The sequence below is a fragment of the Sarcophilus harrisii genome, chromosome 1, assembly GCF_902635505.1.
Source record: "Sarcophilus harrisii chromosome 1, mSarHar1.11, whole genome shotgun sequence".
Classification (NCBI taxonomy): Eukaryota; Metazoa; Chordata; class Mammalia; order Dasyuromorphia; family Dasyuridae; genus Sarcophilus; species Sarcophilus harrisii.
The window spans coordinates 698,750,409-698,762,613 of NC_045426.1; the positions used below are offsets into that span (position 1 = coordinate 698,750,409).

The 12,205-nt window shown below is 49.3% G+C and overlaps 2 protein-coding genes across 2 annotated transcripts in view; one reads left to right on the top strand and one right to left on the bottom strand.

The window, feature by feature from the left end:
- The window catches only part of RNF10 (ring finger protein 10), a 26,759-nt gene extending 20,182 nt beyond the window's left edge, over nucleotides 1-6,577 (top strand). Inside the window, exons 10-17 of the mRNA XM_031948728.1 lie at nucleotides 169-302; nucleotides 563-680; nucleotides 862-963; nucleotides 1,575-1,721; nucleotides 2,652-2,752; nucleotides 4,636-4,693; nucleotides 4,792-4,950; nucleotides 5,387-6,577. Coding sequence (XP_031804588.1) covers nucleotides 169-302; nucleotides 563-680; nucleotides 862-963; nucleotides 1,575-1,721; nucleotides 2,652-2,752; nucleotides 4,636-4,693; nucleotides 4,792-4,950; nucleotides 5,387-5,463 — 896 coding nt within the window. The 3' untranslated portion in view covers nucleotides 5,464-6,577. The remainder of the gene's footprint in view (nucleotides 1-168; nucleotides 303-562; nucleotides 681-861; nucleotides 964-1,574; nucleotides 1,722-2,651; nucleotides 2,753-4,635; nucleotides 4,694-4,791; nucleotides 4,951-5,386) is intronic.
- POP5 (POP5 homolog, ribonuclease P/MRP subunit) lies at nucleotides 6,084-11,649 on the bottom strand. Its single transcript, XM_031948701.1, has 5 exons — nucleotides 11,633-11,649; nucleotides 11,394-11,530; nucleotides 8,095-8,244; nucleotides 7,890-7,973; nucleotides 6,084-7,763 (listed from the first exon to the last, which is right to left on the bottom strand). Exons 1-5 carry the CDS (start codon nucleotides 11,647-11,649, stop codon nucleotides 7,654-7,656), a joined length of 498 nt encoding a protein of 165 aa, XP_031804561.1. The 3' UTR covers nucleotides 6,084-7,653.
- Between the last annotated feature and the right edge of the window lie 556 nt (nucleotides 11,650-12,205).

Below are 12,205 nucleotides of genomic sequence, written 5' to 3' on the forward strand. Positions count from 1 at the left end.
AGTGGCACTTAGGAGGAGGGCTGGTCATCCCTGAGCATGGTTTCAACTTTTTTATAACTTAATCTAAAGGAAAATCACATGGTCAAAAGGGGTCTCTTCCTGTATGTACCTTTGGGAGAGCTTTGAGACTTGAGAGGGAGGAAGGGTGATGGTGACTATTGCCCACAGCGGAAGACGGACAGTACATGTTTCTGCATCCTGTGAATGTGCGCTGCCTCGTGCGGGAGTATGGGAGCCTGGAGCAGAGCCCCGAGAAAATCACCGCCACAGTGGTAGAGATCGCTGGCTACTCTATCTCAGAGGTGAGTCCCCGTGTTAGGTGTGCAAACACTGTTCCCACTTCTTGAATCCTTAAGACAGGTGGTGACAGAGCTTCAGTCATTGCCGGGCCCTTTTGGTGTCTCGAGCACCGGGCAGTATGGGGTGCTACTTGTCCAGACTGCTACCTTTTTCATGCTGAGGCTTTGGGCCCAGGCCCTTGGGGACAGCACCCACGGTCTCCCCACTCTCCGCAGGGCAGTGCTTAGGTCTTTGTTGAACTTTGCTCTCCTCTGCACTGTAGGACGTGCGACAGCGGCATCGCTACCTCTGCCATCTGCCTCTTACCTGTGAATTCAGCATCTGTGAACTGGCTCTGCAGCCACCTGTCGTTTCCAAGGAAACTCTGGAAATGTTTTCAGGTGAATCTCTCTCCCTAGTGTGCTCCACTTTCTTTTATGACCAGAAAAGCAATGAGTGGCAGCTGCTCCAGCCTGAGGGAGTTGTGCTTGTGACCCCCCTGAGAGCCTGGCTGCTTGGGTGTGGGGGAAAGGTTCCAGTCTGCTGGCACTTCACTCACATCATTTCCTGACTGATCCACAGATGACATTGAGAAGAGACGACGGCTACGGCAGAAAAAGGCTCGGGAGGAGAGGCGGAGGGAGCGCCGGATTGAGATAGAAGAGAACAAGAGGCAGGGCAAATGTAAGTTAGAAGGTGGCTGGAGGGGCAGTGCCCACTGGCTCTTAGCCCAGTGAGGGCTGCAGAAGCTCTATGTGCATCACTGAGTTGGATCCTTGTTTTCCAAGTTCCCCTCAGAGAAGGGATGTGGCCTCCTTGGCTCCTTTGGGCTCCATCTGAGATCTTCTGGTCTGCAGGTCTCCAGACCAGATAAATTAGGCGGGGTCCTGGAGAGGAGCAAGTCCAACACTTTCATTTTTATAAATGAGGAATTCGAGACCAACACAGTGAAATTGCCTGTGATTCAAACTAGCTTCTCTGAGACTGATCCTGGTGTTGTCTCTACCCACTCTGAAGCTGGTTGGGGGAGAGGGGGGAGGGGCTGTACTGCTGGTTTTGCCCTGGGCTCCAGGTATTGGAAGAGAAACTGCTAGAACAATCAGCAAAAGTGGTTTTTGATGCCAGAGGGATTCTAGACAGAAAAAGGAGGTGGAGGCTGGGCTGCACTGGGCTGGGGAGGCAACATCCTCGGCCATTTCTCTTGGGCATGATTTTGGCTGAGGTGGCTGTGATGCTGTAATCTTGGTACCAGTTTGAACTCCTGGCTGAGACCGAGCTGTCCTCTTCCTTTGTAGATCCCGAAGTCCACATCGCTCTAGAGAATCTGCAGCAGTTTCCTGCCTTTAATGCCTGCTCCCCTGATCCTGCTTTGGTTCTTGGCACTGAGGGCCTTGGTTCCTTCACACAGTCTCCTCTTAGCAGAAGCCCAGGGACCCATTCAGGTGAGTGTCAAATTATGGTTCCCCCCTCCCCCCCCCAGTTGGTCATAAGTTACAAAAGTCCCAGTCCCTAAATCTTAAAATGCTGAAGTCATTAACCTCTTCACAAAACATGTCACCACAGTTTAGAGTGCAGTTTTGTTGTTTTCATCATAGATTTTCTGAAAGTTAAGTAGTTTGCCAAGTTGGCCAAAGGGACTGGCTCTGGCAGTGGTTTCCATAGTGTCAGCATTGGACAGTTCTATCTGGGAATGAAGGAATGAACACCATTGAAGGAATTGGTTCTCACCATTGCATCTTTAATTACAAATAGATATCACAGGGAGGCATTTGAGGTTGATGGAAAGAAACACTTTACCATCAAAATGGTTACAAACAATGAGTTATATTAGGAGATAATGGGTTCCAATCCAATGAAAATTGGAGGTCTTCAAGTGGTGTTTGGTTCAGGAGTGGCTGATACAGATGGCTCCATGGTGGATTCAGGGCACTACATCTGGGAGCCACGAGGAGGCTTGACCTGACCAGCTCCATTTCCATCTGTGCTTAAGTTTTGACTCTGAGATAAACATAATCAACCTGCCCATTTTCAGATAATGCCAAGTGGGGATTTCAGTCTTCTCTAAATGAGTGACTGGGGCAGGACTTTTTGGAACTTGGGAACCAGGTCGCATTTCAGGTGGGAAAGAAAGGAATTTAGCACATGAAAAAATCCGTTTCAGAATTCACTTTTTTGAACATCACATTCTGTGATGAGCTTTTAGTTTTAGGAACAAGGTAAAAAGGCAAAGTAGAGTAATGTTTGATTAATTTGATTTTTAGAAAATATCTGGATTGTTTAACTCATGTTCTTAATTTTCTTCCTTTTCTGAGGAAAACAACAGCTCTCATTGAGTTACTGTTGTGATTAGGTCTCTGATTCTTCCTTTGCAGACACTATGTTGGCTTCTTTGTCACCCACTGATGGTCAGGTCAACCCTTCATTCTGCGTTGGGAGCTTGGAAGAAGAGTCTCCTTTTCCCTCCTTTGCCCAGGTAAACCTTTTGCTGATGGAGAAGCAGAAAACTGTTTGGCACTGCTGTTCATTTTGGTTTTGACCTAAGGTCACAAGACTATCTGTTGTGTCTCAGAGAGCTGGGTCCGAGACAGATGAGTTCTAGATCTTTCCCTCTCCATTTCTCTTTGAAAATGGTTATTCGTGTCCGAGTTAGTTGATGTAATAGCAGCGCTTCTGACAATCATTACTGGAGGGGAATAGTGTGAGTTGGTTTGTGGTGAAGAGCCAGCAGGGCCTGTGTACGGAGGAGCTTGGAAGGTTAATGAATTATGGATGTAAAATGGACATCTGGGCTCCCTTCCCACCTTTTCATTTTAGGACTTTTCAGTCAGGTGACATTGGCTTTAGATGATCCTGTTCTCTTCTCTTTGATGAGGAGAGGGCGGAGAAAAATTAAGTTTCAGGTAAAACCCTTGGCAGGCAAACCTTATTTTAGCTGATGAGAGTATTCAGAAATAGTAGAGCAGTGTGACTGTAGCCAAGTCAGTTTACAGGATAATCTTTATGTTCAGAGAGCTAGTGAAGAATGTTTTGGAGCTGAAATTTCTTGAGCAGCAATTCATTTCTTCCCGGCCACTAGTTTAGATAGAGTTGTTTTATTAAGTAGTCTTGGTGGAGGTGAGCCTGGTTTGGGATTCCTTGGACGTTGGTATTGGCCTTCACAAAAGAATGTGATGAAATGGGGGGGGGGGGTGTGTGATTTTAAATCCTCCTAAATATCAAAGCTGGCACCTAGGAGTTTGGTACTTGTCTTGACTTCAACGATATTCCTTTTTTTGAAACGAGATTAGCTTAGAGGTCTCTTAAGGGCAGCATATTAAAAATCCAGGTGGCTTGTCCTTGGACAAAAATTTCCATTAAATAGGGAGAAACTTCTGTGTAGATCAAAAAAAATGGTGATAACATTACTTGAAAGTTAAGAATACCCGTTAAAATCAGAAAATCAGACCTGAGTATTTATTCCTTTCACTAAGCATTCAGTGATTCTTAGAAGAAAAAAAATTTACTTTCTGGTATTAAGAATAACTTTCAAGCATCTGGGTATGACATTCTTGGGAAATAGGGGCCCAGAGTTATGTCAAATGCTCTTGAGAGAAATGTAAAGGCTGAATCTCAAGAGAGCCAATGGCTATATAAAGGGAAGTGAAAAGTTGGGACAGGCTGAAGAGAATAGGGTAGGGTAGTGGATACTGAAGGGGTATTAAGTACCTACCCTGTGCTAGGCACTGTGCAAAGCACTTGGCAGTTAATCTCATTTGATGCTCAAAACAACCTGAAGAGACAGGTATTATTTCCATTTTACATATGAAGAAACTGAGGCTGACTGGTTAGATGTGGCTTGCCCAAGATCCTACAGCCAGCAGATGTCTGAGATGGGGTTTGAGCTCTGTGTCTTACTGATTTCAGGTCCAGTACTCTGTCCACTTTACCACCTTATTGCTTTAATTGGAACTGCGATACAGAAATGGCTTATTCTTGTCATTTCTGAATTGTTAGAAAGCGGGAATTTTTAAGGCTATTTAGGAAGAGGAAGCTATTTAAGGGAGGGCCTTTGGTAGAAGTTGTATCGGGAACCAATGAACCAATTTAAGAGACATAACAAGAACTATTTATCTACATTCGTTGTAAAACTCTTAGACCCATTTTGAGGGCCTTGTATTTTTTATAACCTGTCTGGTCATTAGGTTGGCTTTAGCTAGGACTGTTCTGTCAAGTACTGATCTGCTCTAGGCTCATATATTTTCCCTTATTAGCCCAGGATGTAGTTTAAGCATGTGGGTGGGGCTGGATCAGAAACTGGAACATGCTAGACTAAGTAAGCTTTGTGGCCCTTCCTGGCTAACATCTTTTCTTTGGCAGATGCTGAGAATTGGAAAAGCAAAGGCAGATATGTGGTCCAAAACTGCCTCCAAGAAAGGTGAGAGGAGATATTTAATAAGTGGACAGTGGTTTAGAACCGGCTATAAGGGGAGTGATTCAGGATCCTTGCCCTGAGAGTACACTGGCCTTTTCTAGATGAGAACACCCTAGCTCCTCCTGCCCCTGTGGACAGTGATGGGGAAAGTGACAACTCAGACCGTGTACCTGTGCCCAGCTTCCAGAATTCGTTCAGCCAAGCGATTGAAGCAGCCTTCCTGAAATTGGACACCCCGGCCTCCTCAGAACTCCTCTCTGGTAAGGGATAAGAAGCCATCTTGAAATCCTCATTCGACGCAGGGAGGGTTATCTGTTAAAGAGGAGGTGGTGACCCCATTTTTTAGCGGAGTGAATTGTCAAAAGGGACCACAGACTAAAAACGAATTCCTCTCTCCGGGGCTTATTAGTTCATATTTCTGCCGCCTTGAACACCCCTTTCTTAGTCTTTCCCCTTCCCAGCCTCTGCTTGAATCCTCATCTGGTTCTTTGCTTGTTCTCAGGGTGCCCTCAAATTCTGACTTGGGTCATTTCTAGGTATAAGTTTTCCTAGGAAATATACTGGGCTCTTCGGGTTTGCCCCCACACCTCTGGCTCCCCCTATCATTGCATTGTTCCTTATACACTTGATTAACACTTGGGGACTGTAGCCACCCTAAATTATAGCTGAGTCCTGTCTCTGTACTTCCTTTAACAGAAGAGAAGGGAGGAAAGAAAAGGAAGAAACAGAAGAAGAAGCTGCTGTTCAGCACCTCGGTGGTCCACACCAAGTGATACTTCTGGCCCCCAAGTCCTCTCCATCTTGTGTTTTCTTTTTCCTTTGCTTTGTTTTGCTGCTATAGTTTTTAAGGACTTGAGTTTGCACAGATTAGCTCTGTTGGGGGGAGGGGGGGGTTTCCACAGATCAAGGGGGAAACCAAAGGAACTAATTTAAATACAGTGTATTTTCCAGCTTCCAATATTTACACCAGAATAAAGTATTGACACTCACATGACAAACCTTCAGTCAAGGTTTCTAGTTTGTGCCAATTCCATCTTGTATTGGCCCATGTGCAGGTGGTCTTGACCATTCTACTCTAGCTTCTGGCACCTGGAGGGGGCCAAGCCCTCCCCGGGCAGCTCAAGAGCCATCGGGGCATTTGCTGCAACGTGGGCTCGAAGGTACAGCTGTACTAATCTGACACCCCCTTTCCTGTTGCGTATCTCACAGGGTTCTAGAGGACACACTAATCACAGTTCACATCTTTTTCTTTTTTTTTTTCTTTTTTTTAAACAAGTTAAGTCTCTTCTACCTGTTCCGGATTTTCTTTTACTTTTTTAAAGAACAGAAGGGTGTGGGAGTAGATCGGATTTAGGACATCCAGCTCAAATTGCAATTGTTTTTCTTTTGACCAGCAGAGAGCCTGTAATGCCAACTTCAGAGAGCTTTAGGCCTCCAAATACATACATAGTAGTTGGATTTTGGACTTGCCTGGAGAGGAGAGACTCCCTTCAACCTCTCTACCTCCTCTCTACCTAATGGCTCAGCAAGAAAAAGTTACTAACAAGTCTGGTTAGAAGCGACCACATGCCTACCTCACAGTTGGGGTAGCAGGTATTAATGGGACAGGTCTGAGTGACACAAGCAGGGACGGCCAAGAATTTGGCTATTGGGATGCAGGAGGAGGCAGCGCGAGTCACGCGGACTTGATACTGAGCTGGGTTGAAAGCAGCAATGCCCTGTCCACCGCCTCCCTCGATTTCTGCAGCAGTCTCCTTGTGTGCTGCTTGGGGTTTGGTTTGAAGCCGAGTTTCAGTGATGTGGATTTTTGTTGTTGTTGAATAAAGTGACCTCTAGGTGTAACGTAATGGCGAAGGCAAACAGTTGCAATAAATCATATGCACAAGAGGAAGCGTGAGCCTTCTTTTTTAAAATTCAAATCAAACCTAGGCCTGTTGGCCAAATCCTATCCTGGGATGGCTTCAGCATAGCCCGGAAGCTTGTCTACAACCCCCTTTGTTCCCCCTTCCCCTCCTCCTAGATCAAGCTGGGGAACATTCGGTCAGTAGAGAAAGGAGTGAAGCATCCCTCCCACATCACCAACAGGGCAGCCATGGGCTTGGGCCAAAGTGGGGCTAATTCTTTTCTCTTTGGAGTTAAATGTAACCAAGGAAATAGAACTTGAAGATAACATTCCATTTCCTTGGTTACCTTCAAATTCTAAGACCAACCTAAGACCAGGTAGTTTAATATAGATTCCATTCAGCATTTTGGTTTCACCTAACTCTATGCCACTAGGAAGGGTTATTACTGTGAGTAACTTACACTAGCAGGGGAGGGAATCCTTTCCAAGAGACCCAAATTTGTTGCATCATTTTACCAGTGGATTCTGTGAAGACTGGGGAATCAAATCAAGAGGTGGAGAGGGCATTTGTTCACAGCAACAAAAATTATATTGAAAAAGGATAAACAACCCCTCTCAGCATCTAAGAACGAGTGGATCAAATAATCAAAGAAACAATCCATAATTTATCCAAGAAAATGACAAAAATGAGACAATATACCAAAACCTATGAGATGCAGCCAAGGCAGTTTTCAGGGGAAATTTTTTAATCTAAAAAGCTATATGAATAAAATACATGCAACTCAAAAAGTTAGAAATGGAACAATTAAATACCAAACTAGGAATTCTGAAACTTTCCATTCTGAAAATGGAAACTATTGAGCTAATAAAATAGTTGGTAACCAAAACAGACAAAGCTTCGGTTAATTTGATCAGAAAAAGGATAAATGGCAGAAATTTTGGTTTAAGTAGTTCGTTTCATAGGGTTAGGGTGCTTGATCCCAGGGATTTTGCTCTTAATCCCTTCTGAGGCACAGAACGAGGCTTGCCTGAGGAAACGGGGTTGGATCCACCTTAGCTAAGGTGGTGAAGGAAAGCTTTTCTGAGGGCATCAGGGTGGCAGAGTTTCCCAGCCAGACATTCACTCCATCTCTGTGGCATCCTTTTCACTTCCACTTCCTGAGAACTCGTCTTCCTGCTGTTCCTCTAATGAACAGCTCATGACCGACTTTCTGATAGACTCCCGTTCCTCTGCAGAGAATCAAAAGCATAGCAATCATGAAAGATCTCTGCAAGTGACATGTCGTCAGGATCTTCCACCCCCCCCCCCCCCCCCCCCCACCCAGCAGGTGGGGCTGCCCAATAATCACTGCTTACCTCCATCAGGGCAGTTCCGCAGTAAGATCAGAAGCTGGCGCCTGTTGTACTGAATCAGGAACTTCTGACAGGTTCTGATGGTCCCTAACAAATCAAAGCAGAGCATTTGGTGGTCCCCAGCTGAGCGCGAGTGCCCGGTGTGGGGACACCTTTGATTGGCGGCTGCTGGCTAGACCTGAAGGCAAACCTCCGCCGTCTCACTCACCTCCCACGTGCAGAGTGTTGAAGAAGCAGGGGAAGCGCTGTCCCTTGTTCTCTAAATGAGTGATGAAGGGCAGGGCTGACCACAGGAGCTGGTAGAAGTCTTTCCGACACCGGAGCAGCACCACCCCAGTGTAGGCATTGAGGTACTTCACTAGGAGAAAGACCCTATCTCAGAACGGCTGCAGGCAGAGGCCTCTGGGAATTAGCCCCCTCACCCGCCCATGTAGCATCAACCCACTGCCAGAGAGGCTGCTGGGATCCTCCCTTGGCCTGCCCCCAGCACAGCCACAGAGCCAGGCCCAGAAAAACTACGGCTGGAGAATTCCTCTCTAGGATGGTTTTGAGGCTTTTTTTTTTTTTTTTTTTTTAGCCACAGCAGTTCTTGGTGACAACTGTGAAGGGCATGTGCTGGAAGTCCAACCCAAACAGCGTGCTGAGGTGTCAACCTCCTCTGGAGGCCAAATAGAACCAGTCTATCTAATCCCAAATATTAGAAGACAAGTCCCTAAGTTTTCTCCAGGTTACAGAGGCCCACCTTCAACATATCTTTTTCTGGGTCTAGCCATTCATTTGGACACCCTCTGGCTTATCAACATCCTTAGACTTTCACCTTAACCTGAACAGAGAGGGCCCAACAAGGGTCATGCAGCAGGGGATGGTCCCCTCCCTCTTAAAGCAGCCCGAGATTCTGCTGGTTTGCAGTCCAAAAAAAAAATTTTTTTTTTTTTTTTTTAACATGACCTACTGTCTAATCCTGCATGTTTCCCCCACCTTGGGTTTGTTGCTTGTTTTTGCGGCCAAATGGACAACTTGACACTTGGGGCTAGGTGAAGTCCATCTTGGATTCAGCCTATCCCAGTCCTTCTGGATCCTGTGGCCTCTACTTTGGGGCATCTGTACAACTGGTTGTATGCCATTCCCATCCTCATCCAAGTCATGGATGATAGGAGGCTACTTAGAATTGCTGAGAAAGGGAGTAACGTAGGCAGATGGGAGTTTTGTTTGTTGTATGAAAGGCTGGAGGGGTAGAATGGGAGCCTGGGCAAATAATTGGACACAAGATGGTAAGCCCCAAGCCAAGCAGGCAAGGGATCTAAAGAAAACAAGGTTTGGGGGGACCTGCTGTCTGAGAAATACTAGTGGGCCATTCGTGGAGAGGTGTGGGGGTGACAAAGCCTGGGGCAGAATGAGGTCTAGTAAAGCCCCCAGAGCCATAAGGTCCCCCTACATGCGGGTCTGAAAGGTGGGGCAGAACCAGGAGACTCTTATTGCTGATGCAGCAGGAAGGTGATATATCTAACAAGCCTTCATAGTGCAGCCACCCCACAAGCACCCTTCCTGCTTATGTGTGCTGAGCTGAAAGAACCACTGACTGTAGTCATCAGAAATGCTGGTCTTTAGAGAGAGCAATGAGTGGTGAGGGCAGAAGCGTTTCAAGGGGCACAGGAAGGGAACAGCTACTCTTTGTAAACTAACTTTTTTTCCTCCATTTTTTTAAAAATTTAAATAACTTTTTATTGACTAACCCTAACCCTTGCACTCACTTCTATTCCGACTTTTCCCCTCCCTCCCTCCATCCCCTCCCCCAGATGGCAAGCAGTCCATACATGGTAAATAGGGTACAGTCTATCCTAGATACAATATATGTGTGCAGATCCGAACAGTTCTCTTGTTGCACAGGGAGAATTGGATTCAGAAGGTAAAAATAACCAGGGAAGAAAAACAAAAATGCAAGCTGTAAACTAACTTTGGAAGGAGACTCAGGTGGGGTTGGAAACCTCCCCCAAAATCTAATTCAGTCCAGTTCCCCTCTACAACGTTCCTGACAATAACCTGTATGTAAAGCCTGGGTGACAAGTGAACCTTCACTATCCTGGCTAATTCTGGGATCTTGACCTCCATCAATTCTCTTAGCAAATCCTCTGTTCCTATTTCTGCCTTGTGCAATCAGACCAAATATATATATATATATCGAATACTCTTCCAAGTGACAGTGAAGAGGAGGGAGATGGGAAAGTAGTTTACAGGACTGGGGGAAGTAAGAAGTGGCTGCAGGAGCAAACACGGAGAGAGAGCAGCAGGGGGGAGCGGGAATGGAAGAGGCAGAGGAGGAGCAGGGCAGGGGAAAAACGGGTGAGGATTCTGCCGAGGAAGGGAGCTGGGGCACTGCTGAAGAAGCTGCCTGGCACCCGCCCTGCTGCTGTGTGGGCTCAGAGAGCCTAACGCTTTGGGGGGATGGGGTTTTAGAGGGAGAGCACAAGGACTCACACAGCGCAGGGTCACAGCTCTGGCCACGTAGCACTAAGATTCAGATTGGGAGGACGAGTCAGCCGGACAACGGAGACAGAGGCTGGGTCGGGACAAGGAAGACAAGGGCCAGCTCTGGTAATCTGGTGCGTGGTTGTGATTAACCATGGCCCAGATCCTGCAGGAGCCGCCGTTTCCTTCTCAGCTCGTTTCACAGACAGAGAAGCCGAGGCACGCGGGGCGCACGACTCGCTCTGGGTTACAGGGTTAGTGCCAGAGGGCACATCTGAATCTCCCACAGGGAAGGGTTCCCGGCTCCAGGGATGTCCGGGACATCCCGCCCGAGTCCCACTTTTTAAGGGCATCAGCGGGAAGGGCCGTGAGAGCCACAGCGCCTTCAGTTTCTCTGCCTCCGCGGCGGGATGACCGTCCGAATGGCCGCTCCGCAAACGCCCGCTCCGCCCCCCACCGAGGCGGATTTAACCCCAAGCCTGGCGGCGGCCCGGGCTGCAGGGGGGGGCTACGGGGCACTCGTAAATGACGTGACGGGGGGAGGGGAAAAGGGGGCGGGGACGCGGACAAGCACTTAGTGGGTGCTTCCTGCACGTCAGGCTGGGACCCCGGGGGACTCGGGGAGGACGGCAGGTCCCGGCCCCATCCGCCCCGGTCCCCGGTCGCCCCTGTCCAGCCCCCCCGGTCCGGCCCCGGTCCCGGCCCCCCAGTCCGGCCCCGTCCCGCCCTCCCATCAGCCCCCCGGTCCGCCCCCAGTCCCGCCCCATCCGCCCCGTCCCAGCCCCTCCATCCCGCCCCCCCGTCCGGCCCCGGTCCGGCCCCATCCAGCCCCCCGTCCGCTCGGTCCAACCCCCCCAGTCCACCCCCGTCCAGCCCCGGTCCACCCCCCGTCCGGCCCCGTCCCGCCCCCCGTCCGGCCCCGGTCCCAGCCCCCAGTCCGCCCCCCCGGCCCCAGTCCGGCCCAGCCCCCCCAGTCCAGCCCCCAGTCCGGCCCCAGTCCCAACCCCCAGTCCGGCCCCCCAGTCCGGCGTCCCGGCTCACCTGTGAAGGCCACGGCGCAGGCGGCCGCTCCGAAGGCCCCGTGCGCCCGGGCGACGGCGTCCCGCACGAGGCCGAACAGGGCGCGCTCCTCCAGGCCGGCGCGGCAGCGGGGGTCCTCCGACACCACCTCCGGGGTCCTGCACCCGGACACAGGGGCGGCGGTGGGGCACCGGGACCCGGGGAGCCGGGCAGGCAGCTGGGGGCCCGGCTCCCGGGTCGGGCCCCCCCAGGCCCCTTACCTTTTGAAGCGCACCATCGCCACAGCAACGCCCGCTGGACCCGGATTCCGGGTTTCCCGGCCAGAGACCACACCCGGAATGGCCAGAGCCGCCTGGCACCACCACTGGCCTCAAGGCTTCAGAGATGGGGCGGGGTTTAAAATGCCGGTCGTCGCTCCGCTTTGCGCCTGTGCGAGCTCTTCCCAGGCCTCCGGGGACGGCGGCTGCGTGGCGCGCATGCTCCCTGAGCACCCGCGGGCATCGGAAAGTCGAGTCGGTCAGGGTTTTTTTTAATAGCTTTTTATTTTTCAAAGTACACGCAAGATAGTTTTCACCATTCACCCTCGCTGACCTTGCGTTCTATGTTTTTTCTCCTTCCTCACTTCCCCCTTTCCGTAGCCCAGCATAAGTTAAACATGTGCAATTCTTCTAACTATTTCCATTTATCAGGCTGCGCAAGAAAAATCGGATTAAAAGGAAGAAAAAAGAGAAAAAAGAGAGAAAAGAACAAGCAAACAAACAACAACAACAAAAAGTGAACATACTATTTTGTGGTCCCCACTCAGTCCCCATGATCCTCTCTGGGTGCAGGTG